Raw genomic sequence first — 20154 nt, forward strand, 5'->3', positions numbered from 1 at the left:
GAAAATAATAAATATTCTGCTTATTATAAATTCGACAATTAGGAAAAATATCGTATTCCAAATATTCAAATTTGCATATTTATTCGGGAATCACTCAAATAAATATATTTCATTCAAAATAATATACATTCAATGATATAGTAAAATTGTGGATTTGAAAATATATCACAATCCGACAACGTAACCTAACCATGTTGGGAATATGAAAAATTGCGTATACTCCCTCTATCTATGTTTATAACTCTATGATCGCAACTATACCTAATAATTACAATACTAGAGTGCAGATTTTATTTGTAGGTAATTCTTAAAGTTTTCGAGATACTTTCAGTGAGCATCGAAATTGGGACACCCTGTATCTTTGCAATATATACCTCGCAACAGAATCAAGGCGATTAATTTGTCATTAGCAAGTCAAGGCCATTTCCGGTACAAAATTCGGAAACCAATCGACATCGAGACGAAATTACATAATATGATTGACCTGCCTCAGCGTTATTTGCCTTAACGTTTTGTTTGCTTCTAGGTAGACTATTTTTGAACAGCCACTATGCAGACTTCGTGGAGATCAGATCAACGGGATACTCCCCTCCAAAACTTCATTCTAATTTCAAATGAATGACGCTGTTTATATACACAAATCGCTTCTACGAAAAGCAAGATGATGATTGTTGTTGCCAGACTTGATGAAATTTCTGTAGATCAAGGATTTTATGGACTACCTAATATCGCTAACGAACTTTTAATTGGAAGTTTTTTCTGAATTTGTTACACTGATCAGAAGCAATGGAATATTTTCGGAACTTTACACCATATTGTACTATATTTTGGAGCTCGTGTTCCAAGAGAACAGCTATTTGCCATTTCTTACTAAATTGCGATTGTTTCTTCGCTTTTGTGGCACGTAACGCTGTCTTGTTGAAAATAAACGTCGTCCACATCAATATCTTTCAATTTCAGCAATGTAATGTCATTTGTCGAATACCTAACTCTCAAAAACGACGAGGAATCGACAAACCTGCGTTTTCGTCAACACTTAGGACTATAGCAGCAATATTCTCAGTTGTTCTTGAGCGACGCACACGGTTTCGTTCCTTCACATCACTAACTTGTCCCAACAGTTCAAAATTTTCCACTATTGGTAGGACAAAGGTGCTTCACGATTAACTTTTCATCATTTTTGTAGCAAATATCAACAATTCTAATGCGTATCTTCCAATTTTAGTGATGGCGTAGTTTTTACTTGTCAAATATTATAAGATGATAGTTTCAAAAGTGACAGCTGCCCAGATAGAGGGCTATTCAAAATTTAACCTCTTATTGGAAAACCTTCTTCTTTATTTTTGGTTAGTATCAGGACTAACATCAACTAACCTGTATCTCAAAAACTAGAGCTGATGGTATTTCTGAAAACCCTTTAAACGCAGTGCAGAAAATTTTTAGAATCTGCATCAGATAATTCCTTGACTGAAAAGTCCAATAAAACTTTTTTGAATTTGCCGCCCTTTCTGAATTTGATCCTTTAAAATGTAGATTATTCCTACTTTTGATATGATTCAAGAATCTTAACCGAACAACCTTTATAAGGTATCGAAAGGATTAGTCACACAAACATTCAGTATGATGAATCTTTCATAAGAAAGGATTGAAATATTTCTGATAATTTTGTACTGAGCCACAGTAATTAATGAAATGAAAACATCTAAATTGGTAAACATAGATATGCAACACATTTAAATCACGTCAGTTAAAAATTATTATCTTAATATTATTCATTCCTCAAATTTATCAATAAAGTTCATTAAAATATCAATGAATGACCTTGCTAAAGATTTCAACCTAACGTCAGTGATTTTTTTCTAAATATTATCTAAATAACAGTTGGGATTTCCACAAATTCAACCCAGATCAAAAAGCACCAATCGAAAGATGTTGAGAGTGAACTTCGATTTGGCAACAATGTGCAAGCACCTCGCTCTGCTAAAGTCTATCATGTCATGTTATTTGCCGGCGGGTTGACTTAAAGTCGATTGGTTAAGTCGAATGCGTACTGATTAGTTATTTGAATATTGGAAGTGGAAAAACAAATCTGTTCTTTGTTTGTTATTGGAATCTCAGGCTTTAAGGGTGAGTGATGTAAGAACTATTTTGTATAGCTGTCACGAAAACAAAGAAGTAAGATATAACGGTAGAAGTTGTTGGCAACAATCGATAGGTATCGTTATTGCATTCTCTGGGTTTCCCCATGTTGATGTTTCAATTTATTTGCAGCATTCGCAGTATGAGCATCTAAACCGGTTCAAACCAATTTCCAAAAATTTTTTTTTATACAAATACTTAATCTTAACTTTTCACATTATTTTTTTCCATATATTTTTGGGTATGAAGCTGAATAACAGTACCAATCAGTGACGTGCATCTAATTAATATTCAACACAGGCAGTAAGAGTTTTTTTCCAAAATAGGAGTTAGGTATTTTGTTTTTTTCAAAACAGGAAAAAACGACCTGATTTTCGCCAGTTAATGTAGATGTACCAAAATATTCGGCATATCAAATATAATATTTTACATATACAGGGTGATTCACTTATGTTGGCAACCTCAATTAATATTAAATAATAATAATAACATTTATTCATCCTGATAATATATACATAATAACAATAAATTAGTAACTTTTTTAGCCTTTGTTTACGTGGAATATACCCTTTAATTTTCGACAAAAATTGAGTCCCTCAGTACTTTCGCACTTATTTGGAAACACCCTCTATAAGGAATTACCATATTATCATGTTTGGTCCAAAATTTCGTGGCGTTAGAACGAACGAAAAGAAGTTCTGTGGTCTACAAGGGTGTGGTAATTTTTAGATGAACTTCTCAGTAATCGAATGTAGCTATCTTATCACAGATTATTTATTCAACACTTCCTCGAAATAACTCTTATTGATTTTACCCATAACATTTTATTAGCGAATTCTCTCGAAGAAAAAAGTTTGTTAAAAGTGAATATCTCCATTTAATTTTTCTTACAGTTGTCTTGAATAGAACCAAATTTCCCAGAGATGGAACCAATAGCCTATGAACAGAGCCCAGTCCAAGAGGTAAGTTAACAAAAAAAAAACAATTATACGGCACCAGATCAGATATGAAAGTATCTCCAGAGAAACAGTTTTCATTGGTTCGAAAAAATAAATATAAAGGGTGACCCAGAGTGCGTTATGCTCAATTCAAGAAAAAATATGTTATTTCACTCAACATATGAATTTAATAATTAAAAAAAGGATTTTTAAAATACATTTCCATTAATTTATAACAGCAAAAGAATTCACGAAAAAAATCCCAGACTAATTTAGAACTTCTTCCAGAAAAAAAAAACTTAACTATATGAATTTTTCAAAAACATCGAAAATACTATTTTAAAATACTTCATTAAAAGATTACATTAATCAGGAGTTTCTGAGTTCTGTAATGATTGCCAAAAAGTATGTATTGAACAAACAGGAAAATATTTTCAGATTAGAATTATTGAATTTATTAACAGTTTCCTAAAGAGCAATACTGACTCAAAATATTCAATACTCTATTATTGAAATCAAGACATACGCTTAACCATAATTCCGAAAAGTGGCATAAGTGTCATTTATATGAACATATTCTTGAATCTCAAATTTTTGTGCGGAATTTGTTACTTTCACGACATTACAAAATTTTAATTCTGAAATGTCTTCTTCTTTTAGTTATACAGGTTCCGTAACTTGGTTTCTGATCCAGATGACATTGTTATACCTGCCAGACCTGAGACCAGGCGCGTAACTGACAAAAAATTTACAATTGTGTTCATCATTGGCTTGATTATATTGGTGAGTAGAAACATGTTGGTTTATTGATTCCAATAATGAACCTATGGAATTTCCAAAATTTACGTTTTGGAATATAAAAATCGAATAAAAAAATCCATCATATCGCCGTCCAGTGCTTTTCTCAAGAACTATTGGTGTACAACTTTGCTTCCGCTTTTTTGCAATAGATGGCTGTAGCGGTGAGTGGTAGTCGAAATAAATAGATCGTAGATGTCGTACAATAAGCTTAGGTATTTGTAAACATAACGACATCGAAATATTAGTCGATTTGTGTCTGCATCATAAAGTTATTCTCGATTAAACATGTCAGCTCACGAGCCAAATTCTCGTCATTTGTGAAGGGTTTTAATTTTCTGTTTTAATATGAAGAAATCTGCGGCTGAGGCTCATCGAATGCTCTCAAATACCTATGGTGAGGCCGCTATTAGTAAAAGAACGTGCCGAAAGTGCTTTCAGCGCTTCAAGAACGGTAATTTTGACGTCGAAGACCAGCATGGCGGTGGAAGAGAGAAGGTTTTCGAATATGCAGGATTGGAAGCATCACTTGATCCAGACTCGTGTCAAATGCAACAAGAACTGGCAGGATCATTGGAAGTGATGCAACAAGCCATTTCAAAACGTCTGAAAATCATGGGAATGATTCGGAAACAAAGAAATTGGGTGCCATACGAGTTGAAGCCGTGAACGACGTTTGTTTGCTTGTGAACAGCTGCTGGCAAGGCAAAGACGGAAGGGATTTCTGTATCGCATTGTGACTGGAGAAGAAAAAACCATGAGGATATTCCGGCCATGCAACGACAGACATGATAAAGTTATTTCACAACCTACCACACAAGCCTAGACGTTCCTCTTTCGGACTATCACTTGTTTCTATCATTGGCACACGGTCTGGCTGATCAGAACTTCCGGTCTTGTGAAGAAGTAAAAAATTGGATCGATTCGTGGATCGCATCAAAAGATGACCTCTTTTTCAACGCGGGATTCGTACGCTGCCCGAAAGATGGTAGAAAGTAGTGGCCAGCGATGGACAATACTTTGAATCATAAATATATACACAGTTTTTCACAATAAAGCCTAGAATTTCGAAAAATAAACGACGGAAGGAATGTTGTACGCCTATGTATAAGAAATATTTGCATGTAATTTGGTAAAAAAATCGGCTGTTATACTGCACTGATCCTCCTAGCTCAAAGATACGATCCTTGAATTTTGAAGGCAAAATAATCAATGAACCTGTATAGTGTAAAATGTGCATTGTTTTTTTTCAGGTTCCCTTCCTTGCTTACACGTTGATGCATTCAGATCCAAATAATTTGAGGTTATATGATGATTGTGGTAACTTCTGTGGCGAAGAAAATAAGCATTACAGTGAGTGGAATTGTACAGGAAAGGATTTCAGAAATAAGAAGTAAGACAAAACGCTTCAATGGAAATAATGTTAAAGAATTGGAAAATGTCAGGCTTTTTAGCTTTGATCTAGTCGGTTTTTTATCTTACGTTTCGCTTACTACTGTATTGAGCGTTTTCAGAGGTTTCTAGCACGTATGTTTTAAATCGACGCTGTATTTATGGAAATGAAAACGGCTTTTTTGTTGAAACTGGGAGAATCCTCTCGGACAAACTACCTATTGAATCCATATGATTTTTAGTTTATACCAACCTTTAAACGATACGTGTCAAAATTTGACAGCAGTCCGACCATTAGTTTGTGAGATATTGCGTTGTCAGTGTAGCTACTTTTGTTATTCGAAAAAAGATGGAAAAAAAAAGAATGTCGTGTATTGATAAAATATTGTTTTTGAAGGAAAAAAAAGAGTTGAAGCAATACCTTGGCTTGATGAAGAGTTTCCAGGGTCTGCACCAGGAAAATCAACCATGATTGATTTGTATGCTAATTTTAAACGTGGTGAAATGAGCACCGAAGACGGCGAACGCAGTGGACGTCCAAAAGAGTTCACGAAATAATTTTTAATTATAGTAAATTGAAGTTGATCTCGATTACAGACATTGTGAAGATATCATCTGAATGTGTACATATTATATTATTGTATTTGTACATGAGAAAGCTGTGTTCAAAATGGGTGCCGCGCAAGCTCACAATCGATCAAAAGCAACAACGCTGAGCAGTGTTAGAAGCTGTTTAAGTGCAATAAACCTGAATTTTTGCGTCTATATGTGACAATTTCTGTTTTGTAATATTTTGGCGTTTTCTTAAAAAAAAAGAAACTCATTCTTCTGTTCTGTTTTATTTGGGCCACCCACTATGTGTGGCGTGAAATGAACAATGCAACTCCATTCACGTCTTGAATAATTTTAATGAAAAATTGTTTTTCAGATATTTAGGTATGAGACACAGAACATTTTCTTCTGGGATAGAACACAAATCAACCAGAGAATGTATTGAAAACTGCACAAATGAGTAAGTACATATGCGTTTTAACGATCCTTAAAAGTTTGGAAATAATTAATTCAATTTGAATTAAATTCAATAATAACAATAATTTCTGCACGCACCGAGTATATATAGAGCGTTTCCAAAGATATCAAGTTCTTCAGTGATTTACAAAAAATTGAGCGGTGGAATTTCAATCATTTTCAAATATTAATCTGTGGGATTGATTCTTGAATTGCGATTGATTCTTCTGAATTGAAATGAATTAAACTCTCAGTAAACTGGATATATATAGATGCCTAAAATTCTGGAATAGTCGATTACCAACTTGATTGTTCATGGTGAAAGTTCACTCTGCAGATAGTTAAACAAAGAGTAGATCAGAAACTGCTGATCTCCAAGTTATGGATATCAGAAATTTAGGCCCACTTGCATGAATGTATCTCTGAAACCAACAGTCTTAGGATACACAACAAGCTACTTTTCTGGAAGGCCTAGATGACCTGCACCACTCATATTACACCCTGTATATGTGAAGGGTGTTTTTTTAGAGCTATAGAACTTTAAATTGCAATAAAACAACGATGGATTATTCGATTGACATGAATTTTATTTATCCGCAAGATAATCTTGTGGCATTACATTTTAAATATGATTTCTGGCATATGACCGCCATGGCTGGCTCGGATGTAGTCCAATCTGGACGTCCAATTTTCGATTACTTTTTCCAACATTTGTGGCCGTATATCGGCAATAATACGGCGAATGTTGTCTTTCAAATGGTCAAGGGTTTGTGGCATAGACCAATGACTTTAAATAGCCCCACAGAAAGTAGTCTAGCGGTGTTAAATCACAAGATCTTGGAGGCCAATTCACAGATCCAAAACGTGAAATTAGGCGGTCACCAAACGTGTCTTTCAATAAATCGATTGTGGCACGAGGTGTGTGACATGTTGCGCCGTCTTGTTGGAACCACAGCTCCTGGACATCATTGTTGTTCAATTCAGGAATGAAAAAGTTAGTAATCATGGCTCTATACCAATCACCATTCTGGCCATCATCGTTTTTGAAGAAGTACGGACCAATGATCCCACCAGCCCATAAAGCGCACCAAGCAGTCAGTTTTTCTGGATGTAACGGTGTTTCGACATACACTTGAGGATTAGCTTCACTCCAAATGCGGCAGTTTTGTTTGTTGACGTAGCCATTCAACCAGAAGTGCGCTTCATCGCTAAACCAAATAAAATGGTCGTAGTGCGCGATACGTATTCCGCACAGAACCATTATTTTCGAAATAAAATTGCACTATTTGCAAGCGTTGTTCAGGCGTTAGTCTATTCATGATGAATTGCCAAACAAAACTGAGAATAAATCACTTGACAGCTGTTGAATCGGTCGCCATCTTGAACAGTAATGCCAACTTAAAGTTATATACCTCGAAAAAAAAACACCCGTTATACAGGGTGAGTCTTTGACTTGTACATATATTTTAACCGAAGGTTCTTGAGGTCAAAAGAAACACTTTTTTCCTTTACCATTTTTTCCGATTCGGCCCTGTTAAAAAGATATAGCCATTTTAAATTTTCAAAATGAGCTAATTCACCCCTGAAAACCGGAACACTGAAGTTTTCTCAAGCATAAGATATACCTCTTGAACCTTGGAAATAAGCTACTAAATTAGAAAAACCATCATAAACTCACGTTTAACATTCCATTTGTTGAACAAAGTAGTGTTTATAATCAAATAAATGAGTTATTCCAATTTCGTTGACGCTAAAGATTAAATATTCTTCTCTTGATTTCTATTTCATTTTCGATAATTATAACGAATTGAGCTCGCTACCACCCATATTAGCTCTGATACTCATATCCATTCATTCATTATATTTCATTTATATGATATCGTTGTTTATTTTTCGTGCAAGAATTAACCTTAAAATCTCAAATAAATAATATTCATCTATGAAAGATCTAACACAGACTATAGTAATCTGTGGTTTTAAGTTTGAATTTCAAATTTCGAGTGATGCCAAATATAAACACAGCAGTTCGGTTCGAATAATCTATGTTCTAACCTAACAGTTTACACTGTTATTGTTATAAGATATTTGTTATGAAATGAAGCATTTGATTTGTTCCATCTATCTCATAAAAATATTGAAATGCATCAATATTTTTGAAACCATCAGTATGAAAATATGGAAAATATTCTGGCTCTGTAATCAATGGAAAATGTTAGACTCCACTTGTAATCAAATTTGTTGTTAATGTGTACCTACATTATAGCCAACTTTACTACTTAATTTATCTTGATTTTGGCATTGAAAATAAATGAGAAGTATTCAATGTAAATATCCACAATAGAATATTTGGTTTCTTTCAACTCACCTAATTTGTTTTCACATTAAAACAATTATGGCCCTCTTGGAAGTATGTCAATCATAAGCTCTTAGGATGAATTTATGGAATAGCAAAAGAATAAAAGTATTCAATCTCAATCACATGAAAATTTGTCTAGTATGTACCTAGCCCTAGTGGTATGTTTCGATGTGAGTTTGAATGAGCCGAAGAAGAATACAGTATTGTTCGATAGCAGCAGTCTTTAGTGGGATATTGATTGTTGTCATTATAATGGGACTATTTTGTGAAAACTTTTTTAAACATGGGTTTTATGAATAATCTAGACTTTTCAAAAAGAATGTTGATTTTAGTGAAGTATCTTCTTATTATCAGAGCTGTGCCAAAGCTCAGTGATTTTTAATCAAATCGAGGAGTTGAGGTGAGCTTATTCAAATAACTTCATTTTCAAACTAAGTTGGCTAGTACTTCAATTCTTAAATCTGAGACATGACTTCATAGTAAATATTCATTTCTGTGGTTTTTTTTTCCACAATAGAACAGAGTTGCATTCAGCCAAAGTACCCAATTTTTTGAATTTCACAGATAATTTTTTTTTTTAAGATCAAGTTATTCGAAAACGGCGCTTTGTACGAGAAAATATGAAGAATACTTTTATTTTTCAAATTAGCCAAATATTCTTCAATGAACGTTCAAATTACTATTAAGAGTTGGTTTCTTCGAATTTCTGGTATTTTTATGGTATGTTATGTTCATAACAAAGAAACAGAAGAATGTGTATGGAATCTGGTGTTCGGAGAAGATGTATCACATCAAAAAAAAGCTATATTTCAAAAATCATTTCCTTCGATACAACCATTTCCGAGATATAGCCGAAAATCACATTTTTTTAACGATTTTCAACAGCCTGTATCTTTTTAACCGGGCCGAATCGGAAAAAATGGTAAAGGAAAAAAGTGTTTCTTTTGACCTCAGGAATCTTGGGTTAAAATATATGTACAAGTCAAAGACTCACCCTGTATATGGCAAAATCTGAAGCCTATAGTAATATATTGATTATTATATTTCTAATTTTCAATAATTTCAGATATTATTCATGTGAGGATTCCGATACTTCTAAAAATTTCAAGGTAAGATCTAATCATTCCATTTTTGTTGTGTCAGTACAAAATAATACTTTGCCAACTACTGTGGCACTTTTCTCTCTGGTCGTTCGCTCCTGAGTCACATTTAAGTTAGAACCCTTGAGTCCTCAAGAATCCATTATCTTAGAATCCAAGGTAACTTTGAGACGCAAACCCAACATTGGTCCTTAAAGTCGGATATGGAAATGCTGACTCTATAAATAATTAATAAAAATTGCAAGCAAAAAAAGCTATACACAACATTATCTTTATTTTTCAGAAACTTTTGAACAATATAGAAGAAGGAACATGGACCATAATAATATCATTAGTGACATGCAGTGGTGAGTGTTAGGATAATAATTAATTATTATTATATGTATTACTTTCAGCATCTGTTCTTAATGATAATACGTTTAAATTAAAAAAAAAATAAAAACATTTCGATATATTTGCATAGGCGTACAACATTGCTTTCGCCGTTTTTTCCAGAATTCGAGGCTTTATTGTAAAAAAATGGTTATACATTTATCATTCAAAGTATTGTCCGTCGCTGGTCACTATTTTCTAACATCTTTCGGGCATCGTAGGAATACAGCGTTGAAAAAACTGGTAATCTTTTGAAGCGATCAACGAATCGATCCAATTTTATACTTTTTCATAAGACCGGAAGTGCTGGTCAGCCAGGTCGTGTGCCATTGATCGAAACACGTGATAGCGTCTGGATAATACGGCGGGTGGAGTAGGACTCCCATTTCAACGGTTTCCAAGTATGTCTTGACCACTTTCGCAACATGGGGTCAAGCATTGTCATGCTGAAAAATCACTGTCTCTCATTGTATAGCGGCCGTTTGTCTTTCAATGCTCGACTCAAACACATTAATTGCGTTCGATAACAATCGCCTGTGATTGTATAAGTTGTTTTCAACAACTCATAATACACAAGCCGAGCTGGTCAAATACTGAGCATGACTTTGTAACCGTGAATATTTGTTTCGGTCATCGACGTGGAAGCATGACCGGGATATCCCCATGATTTTATGCACTTGGGATTATCGTAATGAACCCATTTTTCGTCTCCAGTCAGCTGTTCACAAGCAAACAAACTCCGTTCAACATCTCTCGGCTTCAAGTCTCACGGCACCCAATTTCCTTGTTTCTGAATCATTCCCATGACTTTCAGGCGTTTTGAAAGAGCTTGTTGCGTCACTTCCAATGATCCTGTCAATTCTTGTTGCATTTGACACGAGTCTTGATCAAGTAATGCTTCCAATTCTGCATCTTCGAAAACCTTCTCTCTTCCACCGCCATGCTGGTCTTCGACGTCAAAATTACCGTTCTTGAAGCGCTGAAACCACTCTCGGCACGTTCTTTTAGTAACAGCGGCCTCACCATAGGTATTTGAGAGCATTCGATGAGCCTCAGCCGCAGATTTCTTCATATTAAAGCAGAAAATTAAAACCTCCTGCAAATGACGAGAATTTGGCTCGTAAGCTGACATGTTTAATCGAGAATAATTTTATGATGCAGACACAAATCGACTAATAAATATTAGTCGATGGTTATGTTCACAAATACCTAAGCTTATTACCCTGTACCTCACACACCGCGTTATATTTGAATCAAGGAATTACGCACGTTAAGAATTAGCTACCTCAGAAATCAATTGTCTCCGATTGGTTAAATAGGCATGATCCTTTACAATTTTTTTATCGATTATTCTTTTAAACTTACTCAATACTTTTTTCGATAGTTTTTGTTATTATTTGCTTTGTAATTATTAATGAATTGAATCTGATTTAATTCCTTTTCAGCATTATGTTTGGTTATGCTCCTTCTTTTCAAGTATGCTGTTGATTTTACTGTTTGGTTTCTTCTCATTAGTTATATCGGTTTTACTGCAATTGGAGCGTTTTGGTCTTGGTAAGATTTATTGAATAATAAAGTATACTCTTTTTCCATAACTGAGTCTTTGTAGGTATGTGTATCTGAACTACAGTGCCAAAAAAAAAAATTCTGATGGTGCAATATCAATGTTGAGGTTGGCCATTGTTTTAAGCATTTGCACTGTTGTAATGATGGGTCTTTTACTATTTTTCATCAAAAGGGTGAAACTGATCATTCAATTGTTCAAAGAATCAGCAAAAGCGATTTTTGAGATTCCTGGTATGGTTTTTTTACCCTTTCTGGTGAGTACAATCAAACTTTCTTCATATTTTATAAAGAATTTTCCAATAAGAGATTTCATTTTGATATAAAAAATGAGTATACTCGTATTTTAAGAGAAATCAAAGGATGTTCATTTAATTTTTAAAGGAAGGTATGCTATTAACGATATCATATTTAAGTTCTTTGAATTCATAAATACCAGGAAAAAAAATTTATGTTTTTCAGACTTTCTTCCCTGTGACTCTGAATGTGATCCTTTATATTGTTCTATGCTTTTACATATTCACGGCCAGAACATTACAAGATTTTGGTAACCACCTGGAGTATGATTTTGATGGAGCAATGATTTTCACGTTTATCTTGAATATTTTCATATTCCTCTGGATTGCATACTTTATGTGTGGAGCACAATATATGATCATTTCTGGAGCAGTTTCCTCTTGGTTTTTCACTAGGTAATTTTGAAAAATTTCACATCTCTAAAAATTTTCTACAAAATAGTTTTGTCGTATCTGATGTCGATTTCAAGAAAAAAATTTCAAACAGTTCTCTGAAAATGCAGTTAGTAAACTGTGATGAATGAGTCAATTATAAGTTTTGGTATTTACACAATACGTAGCGAAGATTAATAAAGATTCAATAAACTGGTATAATAACCACAAAAAAGTAGGACTACAAGAAACACCTTGTATATCAAAAACAAAGCATTTGCGGGCACATGTAACATGTTTATGGGACTTCTTTTCTTTAAATTGTTGAAGGAATCTCTCATCATTTGTACCTACTATTTAGGAAACCCATTATACAAACTGGTTTTATAATTTTTTTTCAAGGGACAAGAATTACTTGGACCGCCCATTGAGGACTTCTTTCATGGTTTTCGTCAAATATCATTTGGGCACAGTTTTTCTTGGATCCTTGATAATAGCAATTGTTACATTCATCAAGGCGATTTTGAGAGCATTGTCTTCAAATAACAGGACTCGTTGGATTGTTGAATGCTGCTGCAACGAAATTATTGCATTCTTGAGACTATTCTCCAAAAATGCTTACATTCAAACAGGTAGGTACAAATTTTTTTTTCACATGTTCACGGCAGTAGGTTCTGGAGGAAAAAAAGGTTTAGAATTTTTTGAATATCTCGAACAGAAACCAAGATATGGCGAAATACTTGAAACAAGCATTTTTAGAAATGCCCTGTAACTCTGGAACGAATCAAGATATCTATGGTCTGCTTTCTGATATCTATTAATGAAAAAATTTTATATATAGTGTTCCATCAGAGATGGCATTTTTGAAAAAACGGTGATGGAATTCTTTCAAACAAATCTGCGGCTAAAAAACTACCTTGAAAAATATAAGGTGTCCCATTTAAAAAACACCAACTCTCCTCTATATCTCTTAAACGCTAATTGATTTCTATGATCTGTTTTGAGTATCATATTAAACATAAAAATCACACGAACAAAAGTTCGAAAATTTTTGAAATATCAGAACCAAGATCTAGTGAAATATTTGAAAGATCATTTTTCAGAAAACATGGGAACGAATCAATATTCGTCCTTGAAAATTATACTCTAAGTCTTATAGTTCTCGAGATGCTCTCAGTGTGCATCGAATTTGGGACACCCTGTAGATCGTAGATAGAATCTTCAGTTAGGCAATCCAGCGATCTTTGCCAAAGACACCCTCCCACTCCATCATGGAGGGGTGACCCTGCCCAAATACGGTGAATCTTATGAACCCATCGGTGCCGCGCTAAAGTGTGATGTGAAGCCAGTAACGCCACCTCTCGAGATGCAGAGTCACTACATTGTTTTTTTTCAGCGATGCATGGTCAGCCGTTCTTTAAATCTGGAGGACGAGCAGTGAGTTTGCTGGTCTCCAACGTTGAGAATGTCATCGCCATCAACTCCCTTGGTGACTACGTCCTAATTATGGCTCAGATTTTAATTATTGTTATCAATGGTTTCCTAAGCAATTTAATCGCTCAGGTGACTTTTTATTTTATTACATTTGCTGGATTAAAAAATATTTCGAATCCGAGAATAGTTATAATTAGATATATTATTATAATGAATTATTCTGATTTCAGGCATCAGGGAATGAGAACGTTGATATCATTGTCACAATTTGTTTGGTTTTCAACATTTTTATGGTTATAACATTCTTTGGCATATTCGAGGTAAGTAGTGGTTACCGTCAAACATCTCTTTCCTAGTATTTGCTTATGGAACCAACATATGTTGTCCTGCACAATTGATTTGAAGGATTTAATTGATAATAAAAAAAAGCATCGAGAAAACCATACCACGATGCTAAGTAGAAAATAAAATTGGTAAAGGGAGCCCACAATGAACCTAGTATAGTATTTCCAAAGTCACTTGGAGGAAGCTGAATATTTTGATTATTCATGGGTTGTCCAAGTTTCCAGAAATCCAGAAATTCATTTGGAGGCAGTGAATTTATTGCCTCACAATACTTTCAAATAAACTGTATTTAGCAGATCGAAATATCCACTACAAAGGGACCTCTATGGCCAAGCGTTTTTATGGACTAGTTCAAGTGACTTTGGATATACTATGAGAAATTATCAGAAATGTGATAAAGCGATATATTCTGACACTCAGGCTGCAATCGAAGCATCAAGCTCACATATCATCGCTTCTAAAATGTGTTGGAGTGCCTAAAAAACTCTACGAAATAGGCAAGAATAACAAGGTCTTTTTAGTCTGGGTTCTCAATCACTTGGGAATTAAAGGAAATGAAGAGGCCAACACAATACGCTCTATTAGTGTGACGTCACAAACCGCCATTTTTGGTTCACCTGTCAGTGTTCGGAATCCAAACAAATAAATTGTCATTCAAATTAGTACGGTGTCGTTGAAGGAATTGGCTTATTTTCATAAATAAGAGTATTTGAGGAACGATTTCAGTATTAATTGATAGAGAGAAGGAACGAGGTTGATACCAGTAAGTTTGAATCCTGTATCATTCCCCAGATTTTGTGAAAAGCCGTGTTTATTAGTTGAACTTCAAGTTCGAACTTACTGGCATTAATCTCGTGCCTTCAGTCTATCAATTAATAGTAAAATCGTTCCTTAAATAATCTTATTTATCAAAATAAGCCAATTCCTTCAACGACACCGTACTAATTTGAATGACAATTTGTTGGTTTGGATTCCGAACACTGACAGGAAAACTCAAATGGTGGTGTGTGACGTCATCACTAATAGAGCGTTTTGCAAGAATAGGGGCCCAAACTCCTTTCATTGTCCCAGAACCTTTCTGTGGTATAGGTTAATGTACCTACAAGAAAGAGTTTCAGGAGAAAGAAAAAACCGAAAGATAAACACTCTGGCGGAATCTTCCTGGGTTGGACCATTCCAAAAAGCTTCTTCGAAACTTTGATTCTGTATGATCTAAGAAGTATCTGGATCTTAATTAGAATATGCTCTCACTGGATTTCTGGCTGCCTTAAGAAGCACCTCATGAAAATGAGTCTAGCAGAAAACGTAGAGTACAGATTCTGCGTGGAGGAAGAAACTCCAGATCATCTGGTGATGGAATGCCTCGCCAATGCTATTCAACTCAAAAAATGCTTCAAACAAGAGGCTTGTAACGGGTGTTTTTCCTCGAGGTATATAACTTTAAGTTGGCATTACTGTTCAAGATGGAGACCGATTTAACAGCTGTCAAGTGATTTATTCTCAGTTTGGTTTAGCAATTCATCATGAATAGACTCACGCTTGAACAACGCTTGCAAATAGTGCAATTTTATTTCGAAAATAATGGTTCTTGGAATACGTATCGCGCACTACATCCATTTTATTTTGTTTAGCGATGAAGCGCACTTCTGGTTGAATGGCTACGTCAACAAACAAAACTGCCGCATTTGGAGTGGAGCTAATCCTCAAGTGTATGTCGAACACCGTTACATCCAGAAAAACTGACTGTTTGGTGCGCTTTATGGGCTGATGGAATCATTTTTCCTTACTTCTTCAAAAACGATGATGGCCAGAACGTTACAGTCAATGGTGATCGGTATAGAGCCATGATTACTAACTAAGATCAGGCTGCCCAATGAACTAAAAAGCACTCTTTATGCAATCTGCCCTTATATACAATCTAATATTAGTAATAACTAGTACGCGCCGTAGATCTACCTTGTAGGTAGATCAATATATCCTGTGGATCAATAAAGCCCATAGATCCACATTGCCCATAGATCTACCTTGTAGGTTGATCAATGTTGCCCATAGATCTACCTTGTAGGTTGATCAATGTTGCCCACAGATCTACCTTGTAGGTAGATCAATGTTACCCACAGATCTACCTTGTAGGTAGATCAATGTTGCCCATTGATCTACCTTGTAGGTGGATCAATACAGCCCATAGATCTACCTTTTAGGTTGATCAATATAGCCCATAGATCTACTTTTTAATTCATTCATAAATACTCCCATATCTCCTGTAAAATCGATATCGCACTGAGATAAAGCGAGATACTAAGGATTCATGAATATACGCGTGAGTAACCCGCATCTTGTATGTAATTTGAGGATTGGAATAATATCGAATAATTCCTATCGAGTGACAATCAACTCGACCCTTTATAAACTGTATATTTACATGAAACATCCTGTATATGAAGTTTTTGTTGAAACACATAGAAGAAACTTAAAATGACAATCAACATGTCTGATGAGTTAATGAATTATGCATTGGAAAAATAAGCAAAAGCTATAATCTCAATTTTCAGATTTCATAATTCAGAAATGGCTAATTGCCACTAAATTGTACACCCAGTATAATTTTGAATCAATTATAATATATTTCCTCACAAACTATGAAAAAAAAACCTGAAGCTTATATTCCGATGGTTCAATATTTCACATTTCTGCATAAAAATCTAATTGGTACTCGAAAATAATACACCCTGTATATGATCGTCAGTCGCTTACTGTATACCTTCAACAATTATGCAAAAAAAAAATAACCTGGATCTAAGATCTCAACTATCAGATTTCAACAGGTTTCAGTTATCCAGAGTCGTCCAATTGGAACTCAGAAATTGTGCTTTCTGTATAAAAAATATTCATCGCACGTATATCTTCGCAAATTATGCAAGAGAAAACAAATCTAAAGCTCTTATTCCAATTTTCAGATTTTATAAGGTCTCGATTTTCTAGAAATGTATAATTGGCGCTTGAAAATTGTACAACCTGTATATAACCGTCAATCCCCACCTGTATACCTTCAAGAATTATGCAATGAAATGATAACCTAGAGCTAACATGTCAACTATAAGAAAAGTTTTCAGTTCTCCAGAGACATCTCGGAAATTGGTACTCGGAAATTGTACACTCTGTATAAACTTTATTCATCGCACGTATAATTTCGCAAATTATGTGAAATCTAACTTGAAATTTCAATTTTCAGATTTCATAAGTTTTCTATTTTACAGAAAAGCATAATTGGCGCTCGAAAAATGTACACCCTGTATAATATGGAAATGTAGGAATCCCTTTCATTTTAAAATTTCAAATTGGTCAATTTATCGAAAAACCTCCAATAGGCAACTTGAAAAAAACAATGTATAATCGTTATTCTTATATGTACTTCGAAAATCGGAAAAACATAATTATATGTGTATACTACGAAATCATTCACACAATAGACCAAAAAAAATTGATCCATATAAATATTCCGAAGCATTCACCGCCAAATAATATAAAAATTAATAACTGGCGAAAAAATAAGAAAAAAAAATTATGACCTGCTGCAAGACTTGAACTCGCAACCCATAGAGACCTCAGTTTGAACGAACGCATCCCTAACGATCCGGCTACAATGACTTTGAATAATTTGGTGCATTTGTGCTTCTTATAGGAAAATTGTCAAAATAAATGGTGACAGAGATTCTATAAGTTGATGAATTTTCATGATTTTCGTTTAAAAAATCGTTAAATATAAAGGATATCTAATTAAAATATCTCTACCTACCGGCTCACTTCAGGTTGGATGCTAATATCTGTCCGAAATGATATATTTACGTATGTCCTTGACAATTCACATGAAAATGAATGCTTCAAAATTTGACGAATTTCCATGAAAACCTCAACAAAACGCAAAAATACCATCATAAAAGGGCGGTACATACAGTTGTAGTATATTATTTCCTTGAATATCTCGTTAAAAACTCCTCAAATGACTCCTGTAGAGACTTCTGGCTTATCAAGTTTCCCATTGACACAAAACGATTGCATTTGAAAATATCATCAAATATACATGGAAAAAAGGATAGAAATCGTATATTAATCATCTTTTCTTGCATCTTTCCTCTGAATTCGTCCAAATTTCAATGGTTCTAGTCGAATATCATCTGACGTTTCCTATTTATAACAATAGTATGAAAGGCATCATTTCATTTCCCATTTAATTTCAAAATATGATTAATTGTAGAATGTCCTAAAATGGGATGAATGATAATATTGACCGTCGCATCGTTAATATAATCAATGCAATGATCTAATTATGGAAAGAAATCACGGCATGAATAAATTTTGACATTTGTCGTCTTCTGTCCAAGTATTGACTTATTGCAGCTTCTAAAATTCGAAAAGCATCCATCGGGGCATATTTAGTATCGATATTTTAGTCAAATATGGAATTTCTGTAATTGAATCGATATAATTAACTGAATTGATCATTATTTCTGGTTCGATCGACAATTAGAAATATTCTAGAAACGTCAATTGCCGCGGACGTTGCTAGGCCCGTTGCTACCCAAGGACATCGTAGTATTTTCCTATTGGTCGTTCACGTCGACGTGAATCTGGAAATTCGTCGGGAAATTTTCCAAACTTTATCCGTTCATTCCCAGGTAATTCCGAAAAATCGGGAAACGGGAATATCCGCGGGAGTTAATTCGACATTTTCTCTTTCTTCCCGTACTTTTAGTTTTTCTCGTATCTCTCCCAGAGCCGAGAACACTCGACCGCAAAATCGGTCCAAAATCGTTCGATTTTCGGTGGGAGGAGCGCTTACGAGTTTAATATAGTATACTATTATAGGTTATAGAAACCCATTCCTAAATTAGACTATTTCCGGTTTCTATACTAATTCGATATTAAATTTAACCTTAATTTTTCAGGCTACCATAGATTCAATGTTCATGTGCTTCTGCGAAGATTCGCTCATCAATGATGGTATGGCCAGGCCATACTGCATGACTAAAGGGCTACGTCAATTGATTGAAAATAGTAAAACTGTTTTCAAATAGAATAACTAGACAGGAAAAAACGTTTTTATTTTTTTTATATCAATTTATTGAATGTTTATAATATTAGTACAGTGTTTTTCTGTGAATAAAATCTTTTAACTTATAAAATTTGGTTTCAATGAGAATATACACTGCGCAAAAAAACCAATGCACATTATGGAAATCTCAAATTTATTCTACAACTGAAGGTGTTCTCAATGATAATTATTTTTATCAGAATTATGCATGCATATGTTATCCACTTTCAACGTTTTCCTTCAATACAGATGTTTTTTCCCAGCAGGAATAAAAAAAGATGAGATTATCAGATTTTGAATGTATTGGCTCCATTCTGAAATCATTTGTTCTCGATCAATTCTAGTGATCAATAGTTGTTACTTGAGAGTTTCTTCGTTGAGACAACGATTTTCAACCGCTCTCCTCCTTCAAAATCAGCTTGAGCAAACTCATGGGGTGCAAATTAGCACTCAAACAATAAGAAATCGCCTCAGAGAATATGATTTAAGGCCTCGTGTCGCGGCTAGAGGCCCAGCTCTTACCCCAGACCATCGAAGGGCGCGTTTGGATTTTGCGAGAGAGCATATCCATTGGAAAGAGGCTGATTGGGAAAAAGTTCTCTTCACAGATGAGTCTAGAGTCTGCCTCTACCATTGTGATCGACGTTCCCTTGTATACAGACGTCCACATGAAAGATAAGCTCAGTGCAATTTCCTGAATACTACTGGTTTCGGGGGAGGATCGATTATGGTATGGGGTGGAATATCTTTGACTGCTTGCACAGACCTAGTGGTCGTTGATAATGGAGCTATGAATGCTGATAGGTATATAAGGAACATTCTTGAAGAGCATGTAGTGCCATTTGCCCTATACATTGGTGAAAATTTCATTTTTATGGACGATAATGCCGGACCCTATCGAGCGCACATCGTTCAGGAGTACCTTGAAGAGGTTGAAGTCTCTCGAATG

At 34.6% G+C, this 20154-nt stretch overlaps 1 protein-coding gene across 1 annotated transcript; it reads left to right on the forward strand.

The window, feature by feature from the left end:
* Positions 1-1969: 1969 nt before the first annotated feature.
* On the forward strand, positions 1970-19296 carry LOC123672653 (choline transporter-like protein 1). Its single transcript, XM_045606851.1, has 14 exons — positions 1970-2127; positions 3033-3101; positions 3738-3860; positions 5129-5268; positions 6196-6279; positions 9698-9740; positions 10015-10078; positions 11549-11657; positions 11713-11923; positions 12129-12358; positions 12737-12966; positions 13731-13897; positions 13999-14088; positions 19060-19296. The coding sequence occupies exons 2-14, from the start codon at positions 3063-3065 to the stop codon at positions 19186-19188; spliced, it is 1659 nt and encodes a 552-aa protein (XP_045462807.1). The 5' UTR covers positions 1970-2127; positions 3033-3062; the 3' UTR covers positions 19189-19296.
* Positions 19297-20154: the final 858 nt, after the last annotated feature.

The sequence above is a fragment of the Harmonia axyridis genome, chromosome 2 (assembly GCF_914767665.1).
Source record: "Harmonia axyridis chromosome 2, icHarAxyr1.1, whole genome shotgun sequence".
Lineage (NCBI taxonomy): Eukaryota > Metazoa > Arthropoda > Insecta > Coleoptera > Coccinellidae > Harmonia > Harmonia axyridis.